General features: G+C 43.6%; 1 protein-coding gene across 2 annotated transcripts in view; it reads right to left on the bottom strand.

The window, feature by feature from the left end:
- Positions 1-27,170, bottom strand: part of pcsk2 (proprotein convertase subtilisin/kexin type 2) — a 73,057-nt gene that overhangs the window by 39,150 nt on the left and 6,737 nt on the right. Inside the window, exons 3-6 of one of the 2 annotated variants that reach the window (XM_067385465.1) lie at positions 21,551-21,664; positions 21,046-21,154; positions 16,669-16,706; positions 1,921-1,997 (exon numbers count right to left, since the gene is read on the bottom strand). In XM_067385465.1, coding sequence (XP_067241566.1) covers positions 1,921-1,997; positions 16,669-16,706; positions 21,046-21,154; positions 21,551-21,664 — 338 coding nt within the window. The remainder of the gene's footprint in view (positions 1-1,920; positions 1,998-16,668; positions 16,707-21,045; positions 21,155-21,550; positions 21,665-27,170) is intronic. The other variant, XM_067385466.1, reaches the window with a different exon arrangement.

Below are 27,170 nucleotides of genomic sequence, written 5' to 3' on the forward strand. Positions count from 1 at the left end.
TCTTTTTAATAAGGTTCATTAGACTAGTGGGTAACATTTTACATTAAGGGTACATAAATTATCATGTACTAATACCTGAATTAATACTTCATTAATACTGAATTCAACATGAGCAAATGGTTATTGAAGGCATGAACTAATCATGAACCAAAAAAAAGAAAGCACTTTAACTCCTAAGCACGTATGTGAATGCAAATGCTTTTAGCTGCAAGCTCGCTTTTGTGTGCCACTGTGTTACTACTTTGTGTGGAACTGACCCTTCGTCGGAAGTTTGATTGACAAGCGATCTAACCAATCATAACAACGAATCCGCCATTTTGTCCGACAAAGCAACCAGGAGTTAGAAGATTAACCTCGGTGGACTTGAACTTGAAAAATGGTGTGTTTTTACATCTTTCAGCGTTTTAAACAACATTCCTTCTCATGTTTATTTGATGCTATAAATGAACTAGTAGGAAGAGATGATCGGTTCACGAGACGCTTGAGCTGAGGCGTTACAGCGATCTGTCACAACACATTAAAGAGCCACGAAACGGTTTTTATTGTGTGAATTTCTTTAAAAAATTACACAATTTGAAAGCTGGGACTTTGTTTAATATCATAAGTAACCTGCTCTGTCTTGTCTGTCGACGTGTTGTGAGTGTCCTCTTTGCTCCGCAATGTATTTTTCACTGCGTGTGGCGTGACAGCGCCATGGCTTGTTGGACAAAGCAACCGCAACTAAGGGGGCGGGTTTTTGCAAAGAGTCAACTGCATTACGAAAAGCTCAATTTTGTGTGGCACTGCACAATGGAAAGCTAAATTTTATGTGCCACTGCATTACAAAAAGCTCAATTTTGTGTGACACTGCTTTACGAAAAGCTCGGTTTTGTGTGGAACTCCATTACAAAATGTACAGAGCGCACACACGTATGTTACACTGGACCATATTGAATGGTGAGATTTGTGATTCTTTTCCAAACAGCTCCTTCCCTCACATAGACATCTCTCATTTGTTCTGTTTCATAATGCACAGCAGAGAGGAGGATCAAATGATTTATTCAGCGAGACTGGAGGAAAACATTGATTCAAGTATTAAAACTACTTGCATCACACAGAGCATTAATGAATGTTATTGTAATGTAAAATCTATTTTCTAAGAATCTTTGATCAGTCCTACTGGAGCTCGCAATGATAAAACACAACACAAAATGATGGCACAATTTGCCTCTTAATCTTCACCTCTGGGTGGTTTTGGTCAGTCCTACATTGCTCTGATAAGAGTGTAGAAGGAAAGACTCTGTGGAAATTGCGCTGTGGCACGACTGCTGTGTTAATGCAGCTGGGCTGAGAGCCAGTGAGAGATGACTTAATGGGGTTACGTGTAAGGAAAATCAATACAGAGAGGCAAGGAGTCCTTCATCCAACCACTGCTAAGAAACGCAGTTGCAGGTCAATGCACTGCCTGCCTACTAGGGGTGAGCGGCAGGAGAAAAATCTTTTATGAGTAGTTTTATATCTTATATGGTATGCAGTGTACACAACCATTCAAAATTTGGGGTCAGTAAGATTTTCTCTCTTTCAAGAGATTAATACTTTTTTCAGAAAAGATACAGAAAAATTGACAGTAAAGGCATTTATAATGTTACAAAAGATTTCTATTTTAAAATAAACATTGCTCTTTTGAACTTTCTATTCATAATGGAACCCTGAAGATACCTGTGGCATTGCGTCTATAAGCTTTGCATTGTGTACACTCTGTATTTTCACATTTCTGCATGTTTCTTGCTACTTTCACATGGAAATATCAATATCTGTGCTGACCACTGATATCCACTCTAACAACTACAGATGTACACATCAAAATATGGTCACACATACTGTCATACTGAAAAGCACCTGCAAGAAACAGAGGCGAGCCGCTGACACGGAGCTCATTACCTGTTAAACCAGTCGTCCGTGTAGCGAGGGTAAGGGAACGGGTCGTTGCTACTGAAGTCAAAGCTGGCTTCTGCATTCTGGAATACCAACAAGAAATAAAGTATCCGTCATCAAGCTTCACAGTCTTATGAACTAGTGCCAATTATGTCAAAACAAACAATGAGCTTCATTTCAATAATTAGTCATTCGTTATTTGGAAACCATCAGTGGAATTCCCATTGTGCTCATCCCTCTGTGTGTTTTGAGTTGCCCTTCATTAAGCATTCGTCTAGCTATTTGTTAATTAACTATCCACCCACTTTCAGAGGCAACACTGCGGGAAACACAAAACTGACACCTAAATTATGAGAGGAACTTCATTCTGGTCTGGTGGAAACGTGCAGAGAAATGAAGTATAAGATGAGGAAGAAAAGGTTGGTGTGGGTGGTATGACCAAAATCTAATAGGAGTCATTTTGTCAGTTATGATATTATATATCACGATATACAGGAAATTCAATGATCAAAAAATGTGTAATTCTTTTTTCTTTTTTTGAAAAATGAATATTTTTTTCATTTTTGACAGAAGTCTCTTCTGCTCACCAAGGCTGCATATATTTGATGAAAAATACTATGTGAAATGTGAAATATTATTCAAATTTAAAACAGCTGTTTTCTATGTAAATATGCTGTAAAGTGTAATTTATTCCTGTGATTAAAGCTGAATTTTCAGCATCACTGCAGTCTTCAGTGTCACGTGATCCTTCAGAAATCATTATTAATGGTGCTAAATTATTAATGGTGGTTCCTATTATAACAATGTTGAAAAAAGTTTTTGCTACTTAATAGTTTTGTTTAAAAAATGTCAGGAATCTTTGATGAATATTTTTGAACAAATGCCCTCTTCAGAGCGGAACCAGGCAGAACCGTCTGGAGAACCTTCCGTGTGCTCATCAATGGCTTTTCTCACCATGGTCCTGCCAACCATACCCGCTCTTTCATTATCCACAGCATTCATTACCCAGAGAGGCCTGAGCGTGGCCTTCATTAGGCCAGAGTTGAAAAGATGGTTCACTTGGATAGTCAAAGGCTCCAGGCTGATGAGGATGCAGCCTGGCATTTACCAGCGTGACTCAGTGGGAGACAAAAAGGAGGCCTTTCGTTCCCAAGACCCGGCTTAATGACATGTTTGGAGCAGGTAACTGGGAGGATGGAATGGCTTGGAGGAGGTTTTCATAATGATGACAATGGACCCTCAAAAATGAGATTCACTGGTTCATCCAAATTCAGCTGGTCTCCTAGTGGAACCATTGGTGAGTTATATGGTTATGACAAAGTATAATCAGTGCAGTTGTTGTTCTGACCATAAACTCAATGTTAACTATTAAGAAAAGCCAAACGCATGCAATGTGAAATCCCTTCTTGACTGGTTGAGAGTTAAGCCACAAGTTCAAGTCACAGATAATTCTCGAGTCCCTACAATCAAGTCTCAAATCACAGTAACAAATAATAGAAACAAGTATTTAATTTATATTTGCCACAACATATGTATTTTCCCCACAGAAATGAAGTTTCTTACTTATACATTTATTATAATAATATGTAATGCTTTATTGTACTTATTATTTATAATTATTATCATTCTGAATTATTATAATATCAATTATAAGAAGAAATAAATCTGCAAGCAGCATTGAAAGGGCCCTTGCACCCGGGGCCACCACCACCCCGTGGCCTTAGGAAAACTGAGTGACATGCATTTAAGCGGGTAAATATAGGAGAAATATGGCAAAGTCCTTTTGATGTGCCACACTTCCTGCTGCCAGCAGGTGGTGCTTTGACTATAAGTCAATATTGGGATGCAGATGTCTTCAGGTCAGGACTGTTATCAAATGTGAAGTTTGGAGCAGATCGGATATTGTATGCCTGAGTTACAACAACTTCCTGTTTCTTGGCGTTAATCACATACATTAGCACTCAGCCAAGTGTTGCATGATTCAACGTGTTTCTAGCATGTTTGGTACTTCATGGCATATTTAAATGTGTTTCTGGGAGTGAATTACAGTGTAAAGCATGCCATTTCCTGTTCCCAGCAGGTGGCGCTATGACTAACTAAATATTGCCATGTAGATGTCTTCAGGCCAGGACTCTTATCAAACAGGTTAAGTTTGGGGCAGTGTGCAAAGTTTTGTGATTTTTTGAGCATGTTTAGGCCCTCAAAATTGCGATTCACTTCGGAAAAGAATTTTAAGAAACGGAGCAATTCCAATGGGGTCTTCACACCATTGGTGCTCACGCCCTAAAAAGTTGAAGGTAAAAAGAGTTGAAGGTAAATGCATAACTCTACAATATGACATATATATAAGACAAAAACTTGCCCCCATATATAGAATTTGGGGGTCAAAATTGAAATATTTCATTAAACATTTGCAAATAAACCACCATTTCCATCCCATGTGTTCAAGAGAACAAAATCGTCACTTTCTGGGAAATTGGTGCAAAATATCAGTAATAAAAATGTATGTTTCTGCAATATGGCTCTTTTTTCCTCCATCATAAATAAGTTGCGCCTCAGAGCGGCAGACTAAACACATGACAGACTTTGAGTATGGCGTTTCAGAACCACCAAACCAACATTTGATATGCTGTAATGAGATTGGTCCGCCGGTTAGTCCAGTTATCCAATCACATCCTCTGCTGAGGCAAAGTCATGTAAGTTTTTTGTTGCGCTTCGAGGGATTTATTCAGTTAATGTGTTTCCATCGTAGTTTATGTGCATGTCTTCTTATTAGATAGAAAATGTATCCACCTCAATTGAGCGCATACATTTGTATTCATACGCATACGTTTCCATCCAGCGTTTTCACATAAAAAAAGGGGTGGATGGAAACATAGCTAGTGTTACTGCCATATAAAAAATCCACTTTCTCAGAGTGTGCGCTCAGAGAAAGTAGAGCATGATAATGGACAGCAGTCCCCGAGTGAACGGCTCCCAAAGCCCCAGCACACAGTGAGGGTAGGAAGAACAGGAACAAATGACACATCAGTCTGCTGTGCTCTAGAGCAGTGCATCTGTCTCCATAATCCATCAGTGCAATCATGGAGATTCAGATTCTGCCGTTCATGTCGGCCTTCACTTCAGCTCTCCCAGAGGGGAGGAAATATTCTTCTCTCTGCTGCCCAAGAGAGTTCATTAATGGAGAGCAAGTCGAAAACATGAAATTGCATCAGTGCTTCAAAACATCATCAGTTATACTGAATTGCAATGTGTGTATATTTATATATATATATATATATATATATATATATATATATATATATATATATACACAGTAAAATCCACAGAGTTAAATCAACTCTGCTCAGATAACATTTGGTCCCTCTCTGAATAGTGTTAAAATAACACTGAAACAGAGTTAAAGTTAATGAGATAATTAAGCTATTAATTAAGGGATGATTGAACATTAATGATGAACACCTGCTGTTAACAAGCAGAAGAAAAGAGAAACACAAGAACTTCAAGTGACTTCAGCCAAAACCATTTAATTGAAATCAACTGAAGGTAAAAGACATTAAATCTCTCAAGATATGATTTACTTATTACTAGCCATATTGACTTTATTTCTGTCACATGTCTAAATAATTTCTTATTGAGAATTAATAAGGTTTAAATGTTGGTGTTTTATTGATCAATAAATTATGCCACCATTGTGGTGGTCAGGGTTTGTTTTAGTTGGGCTCTTGACCTTTTTATGTTTTTAAAATAATTTGTGTTTGAGCAATTGCAATAGTGTTTCGCAGCAATCACTTGTGCATTGCCGAATCAAAAGACTAAAGGAACAGTTATTCTGCTTGTTAACAGCAGGTGTTCATCATTAATGTTCAATCATTCCTGAATTAATAGCTTAATTATCTCATTAACTTTAACTCTGCTTCAGTGTTATTTTAACACTATTCAGAGAGGGGCCAAATGTTATCTGAGCGGAGTTGATTTAACTCTGTGGATTTTACTGTGTATATATATATATATATATATATATATATATATATATATATATATATATATATATATACACACACACACATGCAGGCAGCTTCATTAATTATTTGCTTGAAAAACAAGAGATAATGTATAATTTACATGACTGCAAATGACAGAGTGTGTGATTTTACCATAATTAAAGGGAAGCTGACACCCCTTATACAATGGCTAAATCACTGTAACACACAGCCTGAAGTATTTTTGTATCGTTTTCGGGTAAAGATATCTAAACATCAATCAATATCTAAAAAATCAAGATCAATTTACTTAAGAAGCAAAGTGAGTTAAGATATTAAGTTTTGTTTATGTATCTGCCAGCGGGGCCAGAAAAATAAACTTAATTCATAGGGAAATAAAGTTTAATTTTCTGATCCCATTGGCAGATATTTTGCAAATAAATTCAATAAATTCTTATTTTAAGAAAAATTTACTTAATTTTGATACGTTTTTCAGAATCAAGATGCAATTTTACTTCTCAAATAAGATTTCAAATCTTGATTTAAGAATTTTTAGATATTTGTAAACAAGACAAACATGAGGAAGAACATAATTTTCTTACATTGTATAAAATAAGATTAATGTTCACTAAATAGTTCCACTCATGCTATATCTGTGAGGTCAAAGTTTAAAAACGCTATAAACCCCTTGTGTGTGTGTGTATGACAGCATTTTATTCACCATGGAAACCGAACACCATAGAGGAAAGCACACTGAAAGATAGACATAAACCACACTCAATTCAGCAGCAGCTGAGAGTGATGCGGTCTGTTCTTTGGCAAGTCTCCATTTGGCTGCCGCCTGGAGACCACAGTTAGCAAGCAATGAATTAAATCCAGTCCCCTGTCAAAAAAAAAATCCTTCAAACGATTATGCTAATTCACTCCTCATCCCACATTAGTCCTTATTAGGCAAATTATCCTAAATCTATTTTTAACCTCACACACTTCAGGCACACACAAACAATCATTTACATTCTGTCTTTCAGCGAGTATAGTTCTGTTGCACTCTGTGTATAAAAACACAGAGCTTATGGTGAGTAACGGGGAGGTCTGGGAGGAATTGAAGCTAAATAAAACAGTAGCAGGGGAGGACATGGTGAATTATGCTTCAGCTGGGCCCGGTTGGAGACATCAGACGAGCGGAGCGTGCAGCAGCATCAGCCCCCACCGCAGTCAAACCCAGGTTATTTTTGGGTTAAAACTCATCTGTGGTGCACATTCAAAGCTCCTGCGGCTCACAGAGCTCAGCAGGTCTCAAAACAATAACAGCTCTATTTCACTGAAAGATGAGCATTTGCAAAATATTCTGTAGGGATGGAATTCTGGTTCCGACTCCCACAAGAACTTCCGCAATAAATACTGTATATACTAAACAAAAAATCTATTTTCAACTGGTCAGTCAAACAGATAGTCCTGTCCCAATCTCAATGTCAATGTTGCTGTAACAGGTTCCCTTTTTAGGGAAATTCGAAACTGCGTCATTGCGTTGACACTATGGGAACATCTGTTCTAGATTTGGAAGCTTGATCTGCGATTTCTTCCGGTCTGGAAAAGTACCTTCCTTCCATTGAGTCTAGCTTCGAGGAGTTGGACTTAGAGGTTTCCAATCGGCTATGGCTGTTGGGCAGCCTTCATATTCTAAATCTTATGAACAGATGCTCAAGGTTGTGATTTGAGCAATGGCTAAATTAAGCATCAAATGGCCCGATCAAAAGAGGGAAGCACCTAGTGGTAAACTGGATGAGCGTTTCCTTATGAGTGGAGGAGCTTGCACCTATCTCTCTTGCAGATATCTCTCTCCCTCTTCTGCATAGCCCGCCTTGCCAGGTCATGCTGTATATTATCAGCACTGGTAGGCAAGGCCTATGAAGAGGCAGGTCATGCTGGTGGTTCCCATTCAGTCGGTCACGTTCGACGTACGTCGGACAGACCGACGAATAGGAATCTCGCTAGAGAGGCCAATCTACTTCGAGTGTAACTAAACGAGCCAATGCACATTGGCATGCAATCATATGCATCAGCTGCTCGCCTCGCAGCGCGGGTATATAATGAGCAGCAGGTGCGTTGCATCTTCAGCTTTTCGCTTCGGAGCCGAACGGTGTTGTTCCTGTTCTCTGCAAGCGAGTGTCTGCTAGAAGACGAGTCAAGCTTTTGGTTGAACTTCTCTTTTTTTCCGAGTGCGGGCGAACAGCACAGCAGCGGGGTCGACGTCCTCTCTTTTTCTGTTTCGTTTGCCGTTTTTGAGCAAATAGCTGGTTGACAGCGTCAGAAGGCTGTTCTCACGGCCGGTACGGTGCGCTTTTGAGCGCTGAAAAGCCGTTTTTACGGCTGGTAAGAGTGAGCGCCTTCAAAGAGAGAGAAAGCACATGACAGGCTGCACACAATCCCTGTCTGTGTTGCGGTGGCCGTTCCCCTGCGTGCTTCAGCACTTCTAAAAGAGTAAAGTCCCTGAAAGAGCTTACACAAGTAGATTCGCGTCTTTTTAAAGACGACATCCTACTTGTGTTTCTGGATGCGATCGTTCCTGTCCTCACTGACGGCCACGATCACCGTTTCGCATGTCTGGGCGCGTGCTGAAATGATGTTCGTGGGTGTTCATGTTTTCATATGAGAACATGATCACGTCGACACGCCGGTCGTGACTCTTCTTTCTCCGGGAAGCTTGAGTCCCCTCTGTTGTTGGCCAGCTGCCGCTTGTGTGTAAAAGCACAGCCGCGGCTCTGCCCGACACTCTGGGAGACCGCGGAGATCAGCGAGAGCAAACCTCTCGCTCCTCTGCGTGTCGTGTGCCGTCGAGCTGCCGGGCTGCAGCGCGGGTTGTCACGGCAACCCAGCGCTCGCTCGGCGCTCTAGATGCGCGGTTCCCTTGCGTAATCTCCATTGTAGCGCCCTCTCTGGTGCACCAGAAGAGGTCTACTTTGCTGATATGGCTTGGGTGACATGAGGTTGAGGGGTTCCTTCGGGGAACCAACCCCCTAGGGCCCCTCCCTCTCTAGCGCATTGCAAGCTGTGCAGTTTCTGGATTGGATTGCTGGTCCTTTTCATAGGGGAACCTAGCATTTCATTCAGAGCTCCAGCTGAGGGACAGACGTCGATTGCAGCATCGGAGAGAGTGCTGTTATGCTCTGGAAATGAGGGTGACGCTGCCCACTGTAATGGTGTGTGCTTATGCTGACTCAGATTCAGAGTTTACAGCCATGCTTTCCTGGGTCTTCCAGATGTGCATGGAAAACTTGGCAGTATGGGGGTATATTGGTGCCATAAATATGGAATGCCAAAGGTGCCAATCTGCATAAGTTTTTCCTCTCTCACTACCCTCTTGGATGGGGTGGCTGTACACAGACCACACCCACCCTGCATGTGAGGCCAAGGCACTCTTTTTGCATGAGGGTAGTTCTGTGCTGGGGTTGAGCTGCGCTTGTTGACTAACCGTGATCAAAGTCACGGCGCAGGCCCTCAGCCAGACGATGTCCACCTCCGTGGTCCAGAAGTGCCCCCTGGCTTACCTTGTGAGGTGTGAGAGGTTGTCAAGCTAAACGCTTTCTCAATGCTCCCATCTTACGAGGTGGCCTTTCGGTGACACTGTCGAGGACTGAGCCCAGCGGTTCTCCTCAGTTAGTAGCGGATAGGGGAGCTTCCCATGACAAACCACTGAGTTCCTCTTGGGCCGCCCCTCAGTCTGCTCGTCGCCAAGGGTGTCGTCCCCTGCAAGAAACTCCGGCCCAGCAGGCTCTGCTGTATCCACTGCGGGGAGATGACGCCTCCCGTCTCTGCAGCTGTTTAACTGGTTGGTGAGAATCACCCCTGAGACGGGCGACCCAGAGATGGGTGGGGCTGCTCTTCCACCCCTGGAGGAGGGCCAGGTGGTAAATCCTTTATTGGGTTTGTTTCTGTTCCGCCACTGACCCAAGAGGCAGCGGTACCCAAATTTTAAAGAGCAGTTCCTCCATTTCCAGGTCTGAAGAGGGTTTGGAGAGCAGTGGGAGGAGAAAAACCTCACCACTCTCATCCCCCTCTTCTGTCGCCAGTGGACAGCAGCGAGCAGCGGGCAGCCAAAGCCTCGACTGCTCCCTCTGTCCATCCGTGGAGCCAGGTAAGTGTTGCCTAGCACACTGTGACGCCGCTTCGGGCCGCCTCACAAAGAGAGCCCCCGAGCCGCGTCCCTGTGTTCCACCTCGCTGCCCTGCTGCGGGTACACCGGTGGTCCCTTTGGTCCTGCTTGTACGGTCTCTGCGAGCCGGGTTAGCGCTCCCCAGTCCGTCTCGCTGGCTCCTTCGGACCATCAGGGTCGGCTTTGCGATTCAGTTCGCCCGGCTCCCACCCCCAAGTTCAGGGACGTCCTCTTCACTACAGTGAAAGATGCCGATGCCCCTGTCCTGCGTGCGGAGATCGCAGTCCTACTGGCGAAGGACGCGATAGAGCCGGTCCCTCCAGCCGATTTGAGGTCGGGGTTCTACAGCCCCTACTTCATTGTACCCAGGAAAAGCGGCGGGTTACGACCGATCTTGGACCTGCGAGTTTTGAATCGGAGCCTCCACAAGCTACCATTCAAAATGCTCACGCAGAAACGCATTTTCGAGTGCATCCGTCCCCGAGATTGGTTTGCAGCGATTGACCTGAAGGACGCGTACTTCCATGTTTCAATTCTTCCGCGACACAGGCCATGCCTGAGATTCGCGTTCGAAGGTCAAGCATATCAGTACAGAGTCCTACCCGTCGGGCTGGCCCTGTCTCCCCGCGTCTTCACGAAAGTCGTGGAGGGAGCCCTTGTTCCCATGAGAGAACGGGGTGTTCGCATTCTCAACTATTTCGACGACTGGCTAGCACAGTCCCGGGATCAGTTGTGCAAACACAGGGATTTGGTGCTCAGACACCTCAGCCAGTTGGGGCTTCAGGTCAACTGGGAAAAGAGCAAACTCGCCCCGGTGCAGAGGATCTCTTTTCTCGGTATGGAGTTGGATTCGGTCGAGCAGATAGCACGCCTCACAGAGGAACGTGCTCGGTCAGTGTTGAACTGCCTGAATACATTCAATGGCAGGACAGCGGTCCCACTGAAGTTCTTTCAGAGGCTCCTGGGGCATATGGCGGCTGCTGCGGCTGTAACACCGCTCGGTCTGCTTCATATGAGACCGCTTCAGCACTGGCTTCACGGCCGAGTCCCGAGATGGGCGTGGCAGCGCGGCACATTCCGGGTGCCAATCACTCAGGAGTGCCGCCGAACCTTCAGTCCGTGGTCGGACCCCTTGTTTCTTCGGGCAGGAGTGCCCCTAGAACAGGTGTCCCGGCATGCTGTGGTGTTCACAGATGCTTCTGCCACCGGCTGGGGTGCCACGTAATACGGGCATGCAGTCTCAGGGGTTTGGACAGGACCCCATCTGCATTGGCACATCAATTGCCTCGAGTTGCTGGCAGTACGCCTTGCTCTGAGCCGCCTCAAAGGCCTGCTTCAGGGCAAGCATGTACTGGTCCGTATGGACAACACTGCGACCGTTGCGTTCATCAACCGTCAAGGTGGTCTACGCTCCCGTCGCATGTCACAACTCGCCCGCCATCTCCTCCTGTGGAGTCGGAAGCATCTGAGGTTGCTTCGCGCCATTCATGTCTCCGGTGTGCTCAACCGTGTGGCCGACGAGCTATCACGAGCTGCGCTGCCAGGAGAGTGGCGACTCCACCCCCAGGTGGTTCAGCTGATCTGGAGAGAATTCGGAAAGGCTCAGGTAGACCTGTTTGCCTCACCAGAAACCTCCCACTGCCAGTTGTTTTACTCTCTGACCGAGGGGACACTCGGGACAGATGCACTGGCTCACAGCTGGCCCCGGGGCCTGCGCAAATATGCGTTTCCCCCAGTGAGCCTACTTGCACAGACCCTGTGCAAAGTCAGGGAGGACGAGGAGCAGGTCTTGTTAGTTGCGCCTTACTGGCCCAACCGGACCTGGTTCCCAGAACTCTCACTCCTCGCGACAGCCCCTCCCTGGCCCATCCCTCTGAGGAAAGACCTTCTTTCTCAGAGACGGGGCACTCTTTGGCACCCGCGTCCAGACCTCTGGAAACTCCATGTCTGGTCCCTTGGACGGGATGCGGAGGTTCTAGGTGACTTACCCCCTGAGGTACTTAACACCATCACTTCGGCACGTGCACTGTCTACGAGACGTGCTTACGCCTCCAAAGTGGAACCTGTTCGTCGAGTGGTGCTCTTCTCGCCGGGAAGACCCCCGAAGATGCTCGATCAGAGTCGTGCTTTCCTTCTTGCAGTAGGGTTGGAGCGTAGGCTGTCCCCCCTCCACCCTCAAAAGTCCATACTGCTGCTATATCCGCTTACCACGACCACTTAGATGGCAAATCTGTTGGTCAGCACGACCTGGTCATCAGGTTCCTTAGGGGGGGCGAGACGGTTAAATCCTTCTCGTCCCCTCTCCATACCCTCTTGGGACCTCACTCTGGTGCTGAGAGCACTTCAGATTGCTCCCTTTGAGCCTTTGCTGTCAGCAGACTTAAAGATTCTGTCTATGAAGACTTTGCTGCTGGTGGCATTGGCCTCCATCAAGAGGGTAGGGGACCGGCAGTCATTTTCGGTCGACGAATCGTGCCTGGAGTTCGGGCCGGGTGATAGCCACGTGGTACTAAGACCCCGGCCTGGCTATGTGCCCAAGGTTCCTACCACTCCCTTCAGGGACCAGGTGGTGAGCCTGCAAGCGCTGCCCTCGGAGGAGGCAGACCCAGCCCTGGCTTTACTCTGTCCAGTCCGCGCTTAGCGACTGTACATAGACAGAACCTAAAGCCTCAGGACCTCAGACCAGCTCTTGTTTGTTATGGAGGCCAGCAGAAGGGAAAGGCTGTCTCCAAGCAGAGGATGGCCCACTGGATAGTGGATGCCATCGCCCTGGCTTACCAAGCTCAGGGTGTGCCCTGCCCGCTCAGGTTGCATGCTCACTCCACGAGAGGTGTCGCATCCTCCTGGGCGCTGGCTCGTGGCGCCTCGCTGACAGACATTTGAAGAGCTGCGGGCTGGGCGACACCTAACACGTTCGCTAGATACTATAGCCTTCGTGTCGAGCCGGTCTCCTCCCATGTTCTCGCCACAGGTCAGAGGCACGGAGAGGCCCCGGCTTAGTGTCGGCTTGCTGCGCTACATGCGCTTCTTTCTCCAGAGAGTCCCTACAAGGCAGACCCTGTCGAGTCCTCCGATATCCCTTCGGCAGCCGACGTGGCGGAGCGTCTGGCGCCAGGCCTATACTCCGTTGTATCCTTGAGAACCGGGTTTAGGCTGGGTTCCATATGTGTGACCCTACGGGGATCCCATATGGTTGGTTCCACGGTTGCTCCTAAACGAAGCCCGTGTCTTTCCCTCTGGGAGAACCTACCCTTCATCGGGTTGGAGTCACCCCAGCTCTTCCATATGTAGCACAGCCCTACAGGGTTAGTCCATATGTACTTCTCCACATAACTCCTTCGGGGAAGGATGTGGCTTCCGCAGCGTTCCTTTCCCAGCGAAGGGTACGCTTTCCCAGCGTTATCCAATAGTCTCACTGAATGGGTTTTGGGGAACAGCAGTGATCGACTCTCTCTGTGTTAGCCCTGTCCCACCATCCTCAGGCAAGGGGGTTCAGGTGGCTTGCAACAGAGCGCTGGAAGGGGGCAGCTCCTGTGGCGCTTTGGTAGGGATTCCTATTCGTCGGTCTGTCCGACGTACGTCGAACGTGACCGACTGAATGGGAACGTCTCGGTTACAAAGGTAACCCTCGTTCCCTGAAGGAGGGAACGGAGACGTACGTCCCGTCGCCACAGTCGCTGTACCCCGCTGATGCTGCCGCCTATCCGGTTCGGCTCCTCAGCGAAAACCTGAAGATGCAACGCACCTGCTGCTCATTATATACCCGCGCTGCGAGGCGAGCAGCTGATGCATATGATTGCATGCCAATGTGCATTGGCTCGTTTAGTTACACTCGAAGTAGATTGGCCTCTCTAGCGAGATTCCTATTCGTCGGTCTGTCCGACGTACGTCTCCGTTCCCTCCTTCAGGGAACGAGGGTTACCTTTGTAACCGAGACGTTCTCTGCACACCATGGTGGTGTTACAGGCCGACCAAGCTGACCTGCTGAAGGAACTGGATACCGGTGAGGGCCTTAGCAGTAACATGGTTAAAGAGCTCCGCAGAGCCACAGACTTGTCTCTTCAAACTACCAAACAGATGGCCCACACTATCGGCCATTCAATGGCAGCCATGGTAGCTATAGAGAGGCACCTGTGGCTAAACTTGTAGGGGATCAAGGAAAAAGAAAAAGGCCCTGTCCCAAAAGGGACTCTAAACACTCGTGGTCTTCCTACGAGTCTGCACTTTCGTGACGTAACAGCACTTTGGCTGTCGGGAAGAAGTCTGCTGTGGCTCAGCAAAAGTGTGCATCAAGGGCCCATATCGACCGCAAAGGGAACACCTTTCTGAAAACTCAAATGACAAATGTGACTTGGACTTAATTGACATGCGCACATGGCAGCCACTGTAAGTCCAAAAGATTGAAAGTGCATATGAAATGTGCCATTTAGGACACCTCAGACCTTTCTGCAGACCACAGGTTCCTTCATGGGATCTTTCTATTGTTTGGAAGGGTTGTCGGATGCTCCCTTTGGACCTTTGGAGTCAGCCTCAGCAAAGCTTCTGACTCTCAAGGTAACTCCGCTAGTAGCAATAAAAGACGTTTCCATTACAGGCCCTTTCAGTAGCCTACTCCTGTCTTGATTTTGCCCCTGGACTGGTCAAGGTGATGTTGCACCTAAGGCCGGTCCAAAGGTACCTTCATCGCCATTTCATCTTGTTATTCTTCAAGATTCATCCCATCCACTGTTTGACTCATTGAAGCAGGAGAGGTTGAATAGATGTACAGTACGGGTCCTTAGAATGTATGTCCACCAATCAGGCCATAAAACCAATCCACTCTTTGTCTGCTTTGGGGGGCACAACCGAGGCTCCATCGCTACCAAACAGACTATATTGCATTGGGTTTCAGAGTGATAACTCTGATAACATTCCCAAAGTGTCAATGTAATATTCTGAGCATTTCATATTTGAACATGGTTTTTCTATTTAAAGAAAAAAAATATGTTTGGATAATCAAGTAAACCTAAGCTGTTTCAGTCCAGTAAACGTTCATCTTGAAATATTACTAACAATGTAAAAGTTATTCTTCAGAATCAGAAATCAGAAAAGATTTCACAGCAAAAAGACACTTGCACCACGAGCTGAAGGTGGACATTTGTACACTTATACTAAAAGTTCTTTTACTTGCTAAAAATCAGTCTAAACTATCAATCATATGACATAAGGTATGTAATAGATTCAGTCCAACAGGTTTTTCAGCAATCATATTGATAATTTAGAAATTTCATATCAATTATGATATTGTAGGCTTTACAGGGTTATTGTTCATTCAAAATAATGGTTCATAAAAGTCATTCGTTCAAGAATGTGTTTGTTGCTGCGTGCAACTAGTAAAGACAACACAAAAGGAAAATGCATTAATTATTTATAGACGTTGTATTACTTTATGGCACCATCATCTTTCATCACATTCAATTCAGACTGAAAAGCTCACAACATCGTAACTAAAAACATCATTGCCTTTGCCTTGACACAGCCACTCACTATAAGTGCAGGAAACACTGTATGAGTGTTTTACCAGTGTTTTTTGTTTGTTTTTTTATCAAAAGTCATGAAGGACTGGCAGAATGAAAATAGTACATCTCTTCTGAGAGACACAGGGTGAAGTAAAGGTGGAAAGAGATCTGTGTATGCAAGTAAGGCACTGATGTATGATGTGTGGCAGCATTTCTTAATTGTCAAGGTGCAGCAAAATCCCATCTCAGCGGGGAAGCAAATTCAACCATTAGCTGAATATTTAATTGCGCACAGGATGCAAATGTGTCATCTGTTTGAAGAAAAGAATGCCTGTCTTTGCAAACCTTTACAACAGGGATCATTGCCATACATTGGATTTAGTCCACTGTCTACATGCTGTACTGCTTCATAAGCCGTATGAACATTAAACATTAATAAGGATGAGAAATGGAAAACAACACATTATTTTGCCACAAAGGGGTTTGCTTGGTTAGCGCTTCACATTAGTTAATCTGCCTCTAAATGAGTTCTAGACATGTGAGAGGAACTATGTGTGCGGCATGACCAAAGTTTCATTTCAAAATATCATTCAATATCATAGTAACCGTATATTCGATAATACAAATATTATTGCCTAGCATTCAAATTAAAATGGTTTATCTATTAAATAACCATCCGGCAATAACTATTTTTGGACAGTTCAGTAAAATAAATACTTCACAGATGAAAGTACTACATCGGTAACACATTACAACAATGAATTATTAGTTAACAGTAGTTAACTGCATTAGTTAACATGAACTAACAATGACAAAATGTATAACATTTATTAAGCATTTATCAATCTTAGTACATTAGTACAAACAAATACATTAAAATCCAAAAGTTGTATCTGTTAATATTATTTCATGTACTTGAGCTAACATGAACTAACAATGAACAGTTGTATTTTTATTAACTAATTTTAATAAAAATTAAAAAGTACTATAAAAAGTATTGCTCATTGTTAGCTTATGTTAGTTAATGCATTACAAATTGGACCTTATTGTAAAGGCTTTCAATTTTTTTTTTTTAATAAATATTTAATATAAGGATTAAATGAAAAAAGAAAGTACTTACATAATTTGAGGCAAGATCTGGATGTAGATAATCAATACCTGCAAGGTAATGTCAAAACAGTACGTTACTGGGCATTCAATCTTACATAATGAAATTCACTAACAATCCTGAACATTATCAAGCCTTTTATGGGCCCTATTATGCTATTTTAAAGGCTTATAATGTTGTTTAGGAGTCTCCTTGCAATGCGTTTACATGCATCCAAGGTCAAAAAACACTGCATTTTTCTCATAATACACATTACAGCATCAGCATCGGTACATCAAAGTGGATTTGCTTTGGCAGCAAAAAACAGCATCTTCTCGACATGAACAACATGAACCAAACTCTTCCAGTCTCAGATACAACACTACAGTGTTTGAGGGCGGGGCAAAGGAGACATTGTTATCTGGCAGCCAATGAAGACCATAGGCTGGCACTATGCAAATTAGTTACAAACCTATGAGGGTTCATGTAGAAAGTGAAACTGGACGACTCGTTTCAGGCAGTTCAGAATTGCTTCTTTCTTTTAGGAGACAATAGCCACGTTTCCATTACAGATTTGTACAAAACTTTTGCAATATTTTTTAAATACTGATAAAAATTTCCATTAACTGATGTTATGCGACTAAAACATCTTTTTTTCCTCTCACGATAAGCCATTCCAAAAATCATGGCAACAGATGTTGGTAGGTTTACACATATTCCAGCCACTGCACTAGCCATTATTTTTAATCAAAGGAGACGTAGGCGTGTTATCCAAGTATTTATGGCAAGGAAAGCACCTTATACTTGGGAGCGGCCAGAGCGGAAGGGTAATCGGAAGACTCAACAGGGTCTGCCTTGTAGGGACTCTCTGGAGCAATACGTGCATGTTAACACAGCAGCCAACACTAAGCCGGGGCCTCTCCCTGCCTCTGACCAGTTGAGGTGAGAATACGAGAGGAGACCAGCTTGACACGAAGGCTATAGAATCTAGCAAACGTGTTAAGTGTCGCCCAGCCCGCAGCTCTACAAATATCTGTCAGCGAGGTGCCACGAGCCAGCGCCCAGGAGGATGCAACACCTTTCGTAGAGTGAAAATGCAACCTGAGGCAAGGCACACCTTGTGCTTGGTAAGCCAAGGCGATGGCGTCCACTATCCAGTGGGCCATCCTCTACTTAGAGACAGCCTTTCCCTTCTGCTGGCCCCAGTAACAGACAAATAGCTGGTCTTGAGGCCTTGAGTTCTGTCTATATACAGTCGCAAAGCGCGGACTGGACTGAGCAAAGCGCGGACTGCAGGCTCACTACCTGGCCCCTGAAGGGAGTGGTAGGAACCTTGGGCACATAGCCAGGCCGGGGTCTCAGTACCACATGGCCGTCACCCGGCCCGAATTCTAAGCACAATTCGTCCACCGAAAATGCTTGCAGGTCCCCTACCCTCTTAATGGAGGCCAATGCAACCAGCAGCAAAGTCTTCAGAATCTGCTGACTGCAAGGGCTCAAAGGGAGAATTCTGGAGTGCTCGAAGCACCAGAGCAAGGTCCCTAAAGGGTATGGAGGGGGGTCGAGGAGGATTTAACAATCTCACCCAAACAACCAGGTTATGCTTACCAACGTACTTGCCATCGATGTGGCCGTGGTATGCGGATATTGTGGCAGCATGAACTTTGAGGGTGCAAAACACTTGCTGCAAAAAGGAAAGCATGACTCCAATCGAACATCTTCGGGGGTCTTCTCGGCGAGAACAGCACCACTCAATGAACAGGTTCCACTTTGAGGTGTAAGTACGTCTTGTAGGTATGTGCCAAAGTGATGGTGTTAAATGCCTCGGGGGGTAAGTCACCTAGAACCTCTGCATCCAGTCCAGGGACCAGACATGGAATTTCCAGAGATCTGGACGCGGGTGCCAAAGGGTACCCCGTCTCTGAGAAAGAAGGTCCTTGCGCCAAGGAGGGGCTGTTGCAAGGAGCATGAGTTCTGGGAACCAGGTCCGGTTGGGCCAATAGGGCGCAACTAACAGGACCTGCTCCAGGGGCACTCCTGCCCGAATAAACAAGGGGTCCGACCATTCCAAACCATTGGCGGCATTCCGAAGTGATTGCCACTCTGTATGTGCCGCATTGCCACGCCCGTCTCGGGACTCAGCCATGAAGCCAGTGCTGAAGCGGTCTCATATGAAGCAAACTGAGCGGGGTTACTGCCACTGTGACTGCCATATGCCCCAGGAGCCTCTGAAAGAATTTCAGTGGGTGCGCTGTTCTGCCTTTGAACATATTCAAGCAGTTCAAAACTGACTGAGCATGTTCCTCTGTGTTCTCTCCTGGGAACAAGGGCTCCCTCCATGATTTTAGTGAAGATGCGGGGAGACAGGACTAGGCTGAATGGGCAGGACCTTGTACTGATATGCCCGACCCTCGAATGAAAACTGCAGAAGCAGCCTGTGCCAAAGGAGAATCTAGACATGAAAGTACAGATCCTTCAGGTCGATCGCTGCAAACCAATATTGGGGACGGATGCACTCGAAAATGAGTTTCTGCATGAGCATTTTGAATGGTTGCTTGTGAAGGCTCGCTGATCCAAGATTGGTCGTAACCCACCGCTTTTCTTGGGTACAATGAAGTAGGGCTGTAAAACCCTGACCTCATATCAGCTAGAGGGACTGGCTCTATCACGTCCTTCGCCAGTAGGACCGCGATCTCCACACATAAGACATGGGCATCGACAGCTTCCACTGAAGTGAAGTGGATGCCCCTGAACTTGTGGGGACGCCGGGCAAATTGAATCGCATGGACAAGCCTGATGGTCCAAATGAGCCAGTGAGGCGGACTGGGGAGCACTAGCCAGGCTTGCAGAGACCGTAACAGCGGGACCAATGGGACCGTAGGCGTACGCAGTGGAACGCAGTGACTTTGATCAGTGCAGCTCAACCCCAGCTCAGAACTACCCTTGTGCATTAAGAGTGCCTTGGCCTCACATGCAGGGCGGGTGAGGTCTGTGCACAGCCACCCCACTATTGAGGGTAGTGAGAGAGGAAAAAAACTTTATGCAGATTTTGGCACTTTTGGCATTCCATATTATTGGCACCAATATAGATCCATACTGCCAAGTTTTCCATGCACATCCGGAATGACCCGGGAAAGCATGGCTGTAAACTCTGAATCTGAGTCAGCATAAGCACACACCATTACAGTGGGAAGCTCAGCGTCACCCTCATTTCCAGAGCATAACAGCCCTCTCACCGATGCAGCAACCGACATCTGAACCTCAGCTGGAGTCCTGAATGAAATGCTAGATTCCCCTATGAGAAGGACCAGCAATCCAATCCAGAAGCTGCACAGCTTGCAATGTGCTAGAGGGGGAGGGGCCCTAGGAGGTTGGTTCCTCAAAGGAGAAGCCCTCAATCCTCAAGTCACCCAAGCTATTTCACCAAAGTAGACCTCTTCTGGTGCACCAGAGAGGGCGCTACAATGGAGAATAGGCAAGGAGACTGTGCATCTAGAGCGCTGTGACACTGCAGCCCGACAGCTCAACAGCACACGAAACGCAGAGGAGCGAGAGGTCTGCTCTCACTGATCTTCGCGGTTTCCCAAAGTGTCAGGCAGACCCGCGGCTGTGCTTTTACACACAAGCGGCAGCTGACCAACAACAGAGGGCACTCAAGCTTCCTGGAGAGGAAGAGTCGTGACTGACGTGTCGACGTGATCATGGTCTTGTGCGAAAACATGAATCACCCATGAACACCCGTCACCAGCTGTAAGAACAGCCTTTTAACACTCACTGAAGGCGCACACACAAACAAGAGAACCTGATCACCGCCATTGCACCATCAAGCAGACACCAATAAAGAGAAAGCTTCTTCCTTGAAGAACTCTTTTTTTTTTAAAAAACACTGCTTGCAGATTAGAGACGGGAACAAACGAACCGCTCGGCTCCGAAGCAGGGCAGAGCAGCTGCTGCAAAAAACTGCATGCCAATGTGCATTGGCTCGTTTTAGTTACACTCGAAGTAGATTGGCCTCTCTAGCGAGATTCCTATTCGTCGGTCTGTCCAATGTACGTCGAACATGACCGGCTGATTGGGAAAAAACATTCCATTGCAGTTTTGTGAAATATACCTTTTTTAAATTGCCTGAAAAACCACCTCATGTAAGCATAAAAACTTTTTTGAGATATATATAGAGTTTTTGCTAAATTGATGTGTTTCCATTGGCCATATTTTCAATTCGCAATTTCAATTTGCACAATGTAAAAGGTAATGGAAATGCAGCTAATAACTCCATTTATCTACACAGACCTTTTACACTCACAAACAGCTGCTATATTACACACTACATGAAAGGATATATCCAATGAAGCATAAAATGGGCACTTTAAGTCATTTATAACTGGTCTATGGTGGACAGACTTAGCTCACCATCGTCCATGATGGCGATGGTCACACCTTTGCCGGTGAAGCCCAAGTTCCAGGCTTCTGCCACATTGAGGTCCAGCCCTGGGGTTCCATCCGCTTGGCCTGTATTTATCTAATCAAACAATACAGAAAGCGTCACACGAGCTGAGCATCCAACACACTGAAAATTAGATGTTGTGAGGGAGGAGGCGAGGTAGAGAAAATAAATGTCACACAGATATTACACTTTGCTGAAACCCTGCTGTGGAGTGTTTATAACTGACAAACTAAATTAAAGAATGTTCTCCTTGGCAAAGCAGACAGGGATGCCTGTCACGATAAGCCCTGGAGAAATAAAGAAGATATCAATGTATTTTGACTCTGGCTCATGCACCAATGTTGACGGTGATGGCTAATGAGGAAAATCATTTAAATAAAGAGTCATCAGCGATCACGACTAATACAATACAATCAGTTCCAATGCTGAAGGTCAAATGAAATGAAAACATTACGAACAATAATTACTTACAAGATACCACTGCTTGGTGAAAAGCGGGTCACTTATATTGACATCAAAGTTACTGATATCTCTGTAGCCCCTCTTTTGACGGCCAAACCCCTCCTGAGGAAACACATTTTTCACCTGAAAAACAAAGCAAAGGCAACTTACATTGGATTTCTTTTGATTTTAAGCTTCAGACTTACACTTCTTTCCTTGAATACCATGTTACAGCCAACAAATACTGTAGCAATAAGGTAGCAGAGTATAATCATAATATAGCATATAGCTTATAGTAACACTTTATATAGTAATATAGCTTATAGTAACACTTTATAATAAGGTTTCATGTGTTAACTTTAGTTAACTACATTAACTTGAACTAACACTGTTTTCTGCAGAGCTGCATTTAGCTGAATCAACTTTGTTTCATGATTGACAACATCAACATTGTTATTGAACAGAATTGAATCAACTCTTAATCACACTATTACCTTTTTAGAGCAGAATTTACAGCAGAATTTTAATTTGTCTCATATTTGATTCTGTTATTTTCCTTTTTATTAGTGATTTGAAAAAGTTTATTTTATAAAGCACTAAAAATAAAGGTGACTTGATGACATAACACTTCTATGGCATTAATTAAGGGGTGGTTGGTTATGATTTGACTTAAAAACTTTAAACTTTTAAACTTTTAAACTCACTAACCTTTAGTTAGTGAGTAATAAACAATTACGTTATGTTAGAGCATAAACAACATCTGCAAAGTTACGACGCTCAAAGTTCAATGCAAAGGGAGATATTTTCTTTTACAGAAATTGGTTTTTAAGGACTACAAAAAATGGCTGGTAGGAACTACAACGAGCTTCTTCCTGGGTTGGTGACATCACAAACCCTAAAATGTACATAAACCCCGCCCCTGAGAACACACAACAAAGGGGGCGGGGCCATGTTGGGCTGCTTTAGAGAAGAGGAAGAGTTGTTGTAGTCGAGTGTTGTTGACATGCCATAGTTTAACGCCGGACTGCTTCACAAACGAGGGTCAATTCAACACAAAAGATGAACATGACGGCACATGCTAGTGGATGAGTTGAATCAACTCCACAGCAACTACATCAATTTATCCACTAACCAATCAGAAACGTCTAAATGTTGTAACTTCTTCCTGAGTCTCTCCATCAGTGTCGACTCCGGTTTGAACAATATAAGGCTGAACACCGTTAAGGCGGGTGCACACTGTGTGATTTATAATAGTCCTTTATGATTGTTGCTTGTGAGACTGTACGAACATGATCCTCATGTCACACTGTGGGATCTCAGCTGTCATTTATATCAGACTATACGACAGTCAAGACACATTAAAAACGGACACGCGCTTGAAAACTCACACACATTCGGTGACAGTGAGCTACATTATACTTGGGACTGAAATGGTGGCTAACAAAGAAATCTTTAGCGTTAATTTTGATTATGGCTTATCTTGAAAAACGAAGGCCATTTGATGTTTGTCGTAGGAGAAGTCACACTGCAGGACTGTGTGCCAAATCTTCTGACACTCCCAGAATTTCATCTGAGGTAAAATTTGGTCACAACGGTCATTAATCGGCTGTTTGTGAACATGTCAAACTAGCAATCAAAGACTATCAATTTTTGCTTAGGATTATAGGAATCTTTTAAGATACTCAAAATTTGTCTAAGACGACCAAATCGTGGCCAAAATCGTACAGTGTACACCCGCCTTAACTGACCATCTTAATTTTGGCTGCGTGAGATTCTCCAGCTTTGTTGTTGTTGAGCTGTTAAAGCTCCGCCCTCTTCTGGAAAGGGGGCGGGGAGCAGCAGCTCATTTGCATTTAAAGGGACACACACAAAAACGGCGTGTTTTTGCTCACACCCAAATAGGGGCAAATTTGACAAGCTATAATAAATGATCTGTGGGGGATTTTGAGCTGAAACTTCACACACACATTCTGGAGACACCAGAGACGAATATTACATCTTGTGGAAGTGGCGGCATAGGGCAATGTTAAATGTTATTTTCAACATTTACTAATGCATTTTTTTAAATCAAAAGTTGCACAAGGACTGCACTATGAACAAACAATGAACAATTATATTTTTACTAAAAACTAAGATTAAACACTCTTTAAAAAACATATTGTTCTTTGTTAATGTTAGCTAATGCATTTAAGTAATGTTTACAAATGAGATCATATTGTAAGTGTTACCGCTTTTATAAAAACAGTGATTTTGGTCACACTTTATATTAGGTGGCTTTAAATATTGCGTTGATGTTGTATTGCAGAATACTTGTGCTGTTATTGAAGTAGATAAGGGTAAAGTTAGGACAGGTTTGGTGGTATGGGTAAGATAAGGGAAGGGTCAACAGTGTAATTATAGATGTAATTACATGTGAGTTAAAAAGCCTTTTGTGGACACCAGCATCCAAAACACAACATCTTCTGGTGATCATCCATGAAGTCTAATCAGTAGACACAAACAGCAGAGCAGAGCACAATATTCACAGCTTGTAGAGTTTCAAAGTACAGGATTAATCATGGTTGGATTGCTGTCCTTTAAACCAGCACACTAAAGAAGCTTCACAGCGAGACCCTTCACCTCAACAGCAGCAGAAACCCCCGAAGCCCATCACTACCAAAGCATGACGTCAGCCATGCCTCACAGACAAAGAAACCCCCAATTACGCTCTCACATCTGCATGTGCGCTCGCTCCCGAAATAAAGACAAAACAGATCAAAGTCTGCACTCTGTTTCAAAGAGCACTTTGATGGCGGCTCAAACCGGCCCTCCAGACAACACCAATACTAGCATCAAATGAGCATTTTCATTTTCACGGCCATTTTGCTTGCTAATTTACGTTGTGATCTTGATTGTATCAGCAAGTGTAAAGACACACACATTAAAGAACATTTTAAGGCTCAACACACTGCAAACTGATGACATTTGAATTATTTTCATGAGCAGTTGGGATTCTCAACCTTATATGAGAGTGTATTATGAAACATATTTCTGGTTCTGCATTATGATTGCTAAAAACAGCATTACAGTTGTGTTAAAATACACAATATACTAACAGCTATTACGTGAAACAACTGCTTCCCTTGTACTTGTCTGCAATCACTGCTCAAATAACATATTTTTATTTACTTATACTTATAACTAATGCATAATAAAATAATGTTTTAAAGAAAAATATGAAGGTTGCATATTATTTAGTAACATTTTATGAAAAATCTGTTCACGTTGGAATAAATCTATTAATTTAGCTCAATATGCGACAAATTGCTACTTTGCACCTTTACATTCATTAAATTCCATTACCAAAACAAAAAAGCTAACAGCTGTCTGCGAGGGTACGAATAACTCTCAGTTGTGAAAATACTTTACAGCAGCATTCTTGTTGCCAGAGACCCATGAGAGGTCAGAGCTCTTTGACCCCATTGATCCACTGCGACAGTAAATCAACACATGCAGGGTCATTTAAATAAATTAATTCAGACAACATAACACCCGTATTTGGTGTATCTGCAAGTAAGGGGCACACTAAGATACACAAAGCATATACACAAGATTCCAGCATATTATTCAGAAAAAATTAACCTTCCCATTTGGAAAGACCTTCACAGTAACAGAACCATGTGGTAGTACAAGTATGACAATTACGAACAATATAAAATTATTTCTAATGCATTATAGATAAATCTGACTTGAGGTTGTGCCTAAAGGTGCGATATGTAAGAATTTTGCAGTAAAATACCCAAAAACCACTAGGCCAGTGTTATATATTTTATTCATATGGGTTCTTTCAATATCCCAAATGTTTCCAATTATTTGTAAATCGTGAGAAAATTGCAATTTTAACCAAGGCTGTGAGAAGTCATACCCGCTTTACCCTGGGTTTCCGGAAACCATGGAAACACCAAAGACGCTTTAATATTTACATGTTTTACAACTGTTTTGATATATTTATAGACAGAAAACTAATTATTGTTATATAGCTCAACACGTTTAGTCTTATTGTTTAAATCTAATTTACAAATTAGTTTTTTTTTTTTGCGAGTCTCATGCTTCACCATGCCTCAGAGAAAAACACTATTTTGTGAAGTAGCTAACATAGCATAATCAGATGCAGCTTTATTTTTAGTTACAGTAATGCAGCATTTTCTCCATCATACAATACGTTTTAAAATTAATTGCATGTCATTTCTCAACACAATCATCCAGCATTTAATCTGATATTGTAAAATGGATCTATCTTACTGCAGTGTGTAACAGAGTCTCACAGCAGCCGCCGAGCGAACGCACAGAGTAACGTTATAACATCATTTTCAACACTCTCAAATGTATCTAATATGATAAACAGAGCTGTGTTTCCTCACACTCATGACCGGAAAAGCGGAAGCGGCGCCGGCGACTGTGTCATAATAAAAGTCCCGCTGCTCGTGAGGCGTGTTGATCAATCGCTCCAGCTCCTCGTTCAGCTCCACAACACTCGCTCCTGCTCTGCTTCATACTACAGTAACGTTAATAATCACATCCATAAACATGATTTCTTCCGGAGTCCTATCCCGATTCTTTTGCACCGTCCGTTGAGGTGGAGACCACATGTCCCATGATTCCGCTCTAAAACTTGACGTCATCAAGCTACGCTTTTGTTTTGAATAGGCCTCTAGCGACCTCTAGCGGACAGAAAATCTTAAATATTGCACCTTCAATGTCTGTTGATGATTCAATGTAATAATGCAAACTACAAACCACTGCACCTGTCACTCTTTTCGTTCATTGGTTTATAAAGTGAGCCTGTTTTCTTTGCTCGGTCTTCATTGCATTAAGTTGCTTGTTCTGCTCATGTTTTCTGAGTACCTTTTGTTTTATTTTGAGTTTGTAAAAGACATTGCTTCAGCTGACAGTGTGTTAGTCAGAATTTAGTGTCTGAATTATCATTGTCATTAGTTTTGCTGTTTTGAATCTTTTGTTGTTTAACTCAATTTGTTATGAATAATCTTATTAAATATGCAAGTTCCAAATAAAAAGTTTAAAAAATAAAAGGAAATGTAGAACATTTAATTTAATTTAAGTATTAAATTCACTGGTTTATCCACAAATTGGCAGTACCACATCATTAAATGTATAAAACGTTTTCCTCAAATTACTAGGAGAAATGTGTTTCATGGTGTTACTGTTATAAAAAATTACTTATACATGTGCTTTCTTTCTGCAAAAGATGACAAGAAAATCTAGCTCTACCATGAGCTAGATTCAAGGACATGATAATTGAGTTGAACGAATTGGAGCTGAAGGTGGGAAAGTGACAGGTACAAGGATTAAATTGGCTTCAAGGGTTTATGGCTCGATTCTGTACATTGTAAAAATTCACATAATTTGCAGAGCAATTTCTACACTAGCATATATGGGTTTTGAAGGACACATTACCTTTCATTTACCAATTTTGCAATCAGTTGCATTGTGTTTTACCATCTGTGATCCCAAAAAACTGATTTATTATGTTTCCTGATTAAGGGAACAGACATATGTTCTTAACCCTGTCTGTTTCTCTCTCGTGCATCTCTGCTTTGTGTATGTGGTGTTTCCTGTGGGACTGCGCTCAGAACAGCCTGTCTTATCTCCT

This window comes from Chanodichthys erythropterus, chromosome 5, assembly GCF_024489055.1.
Source record: "Chanodichthys erythropterus isolate Z2021 chromosome 5, ASM2448905v1, whole genome shotgun sequence".
Taxonomy (NCBI): Eukaryota; Metazoa; Chordata; class Actinopteri; order Cypriniformes; family Xenocyprididae; genus Chanodichthys; species Chanodichthys erythropterus.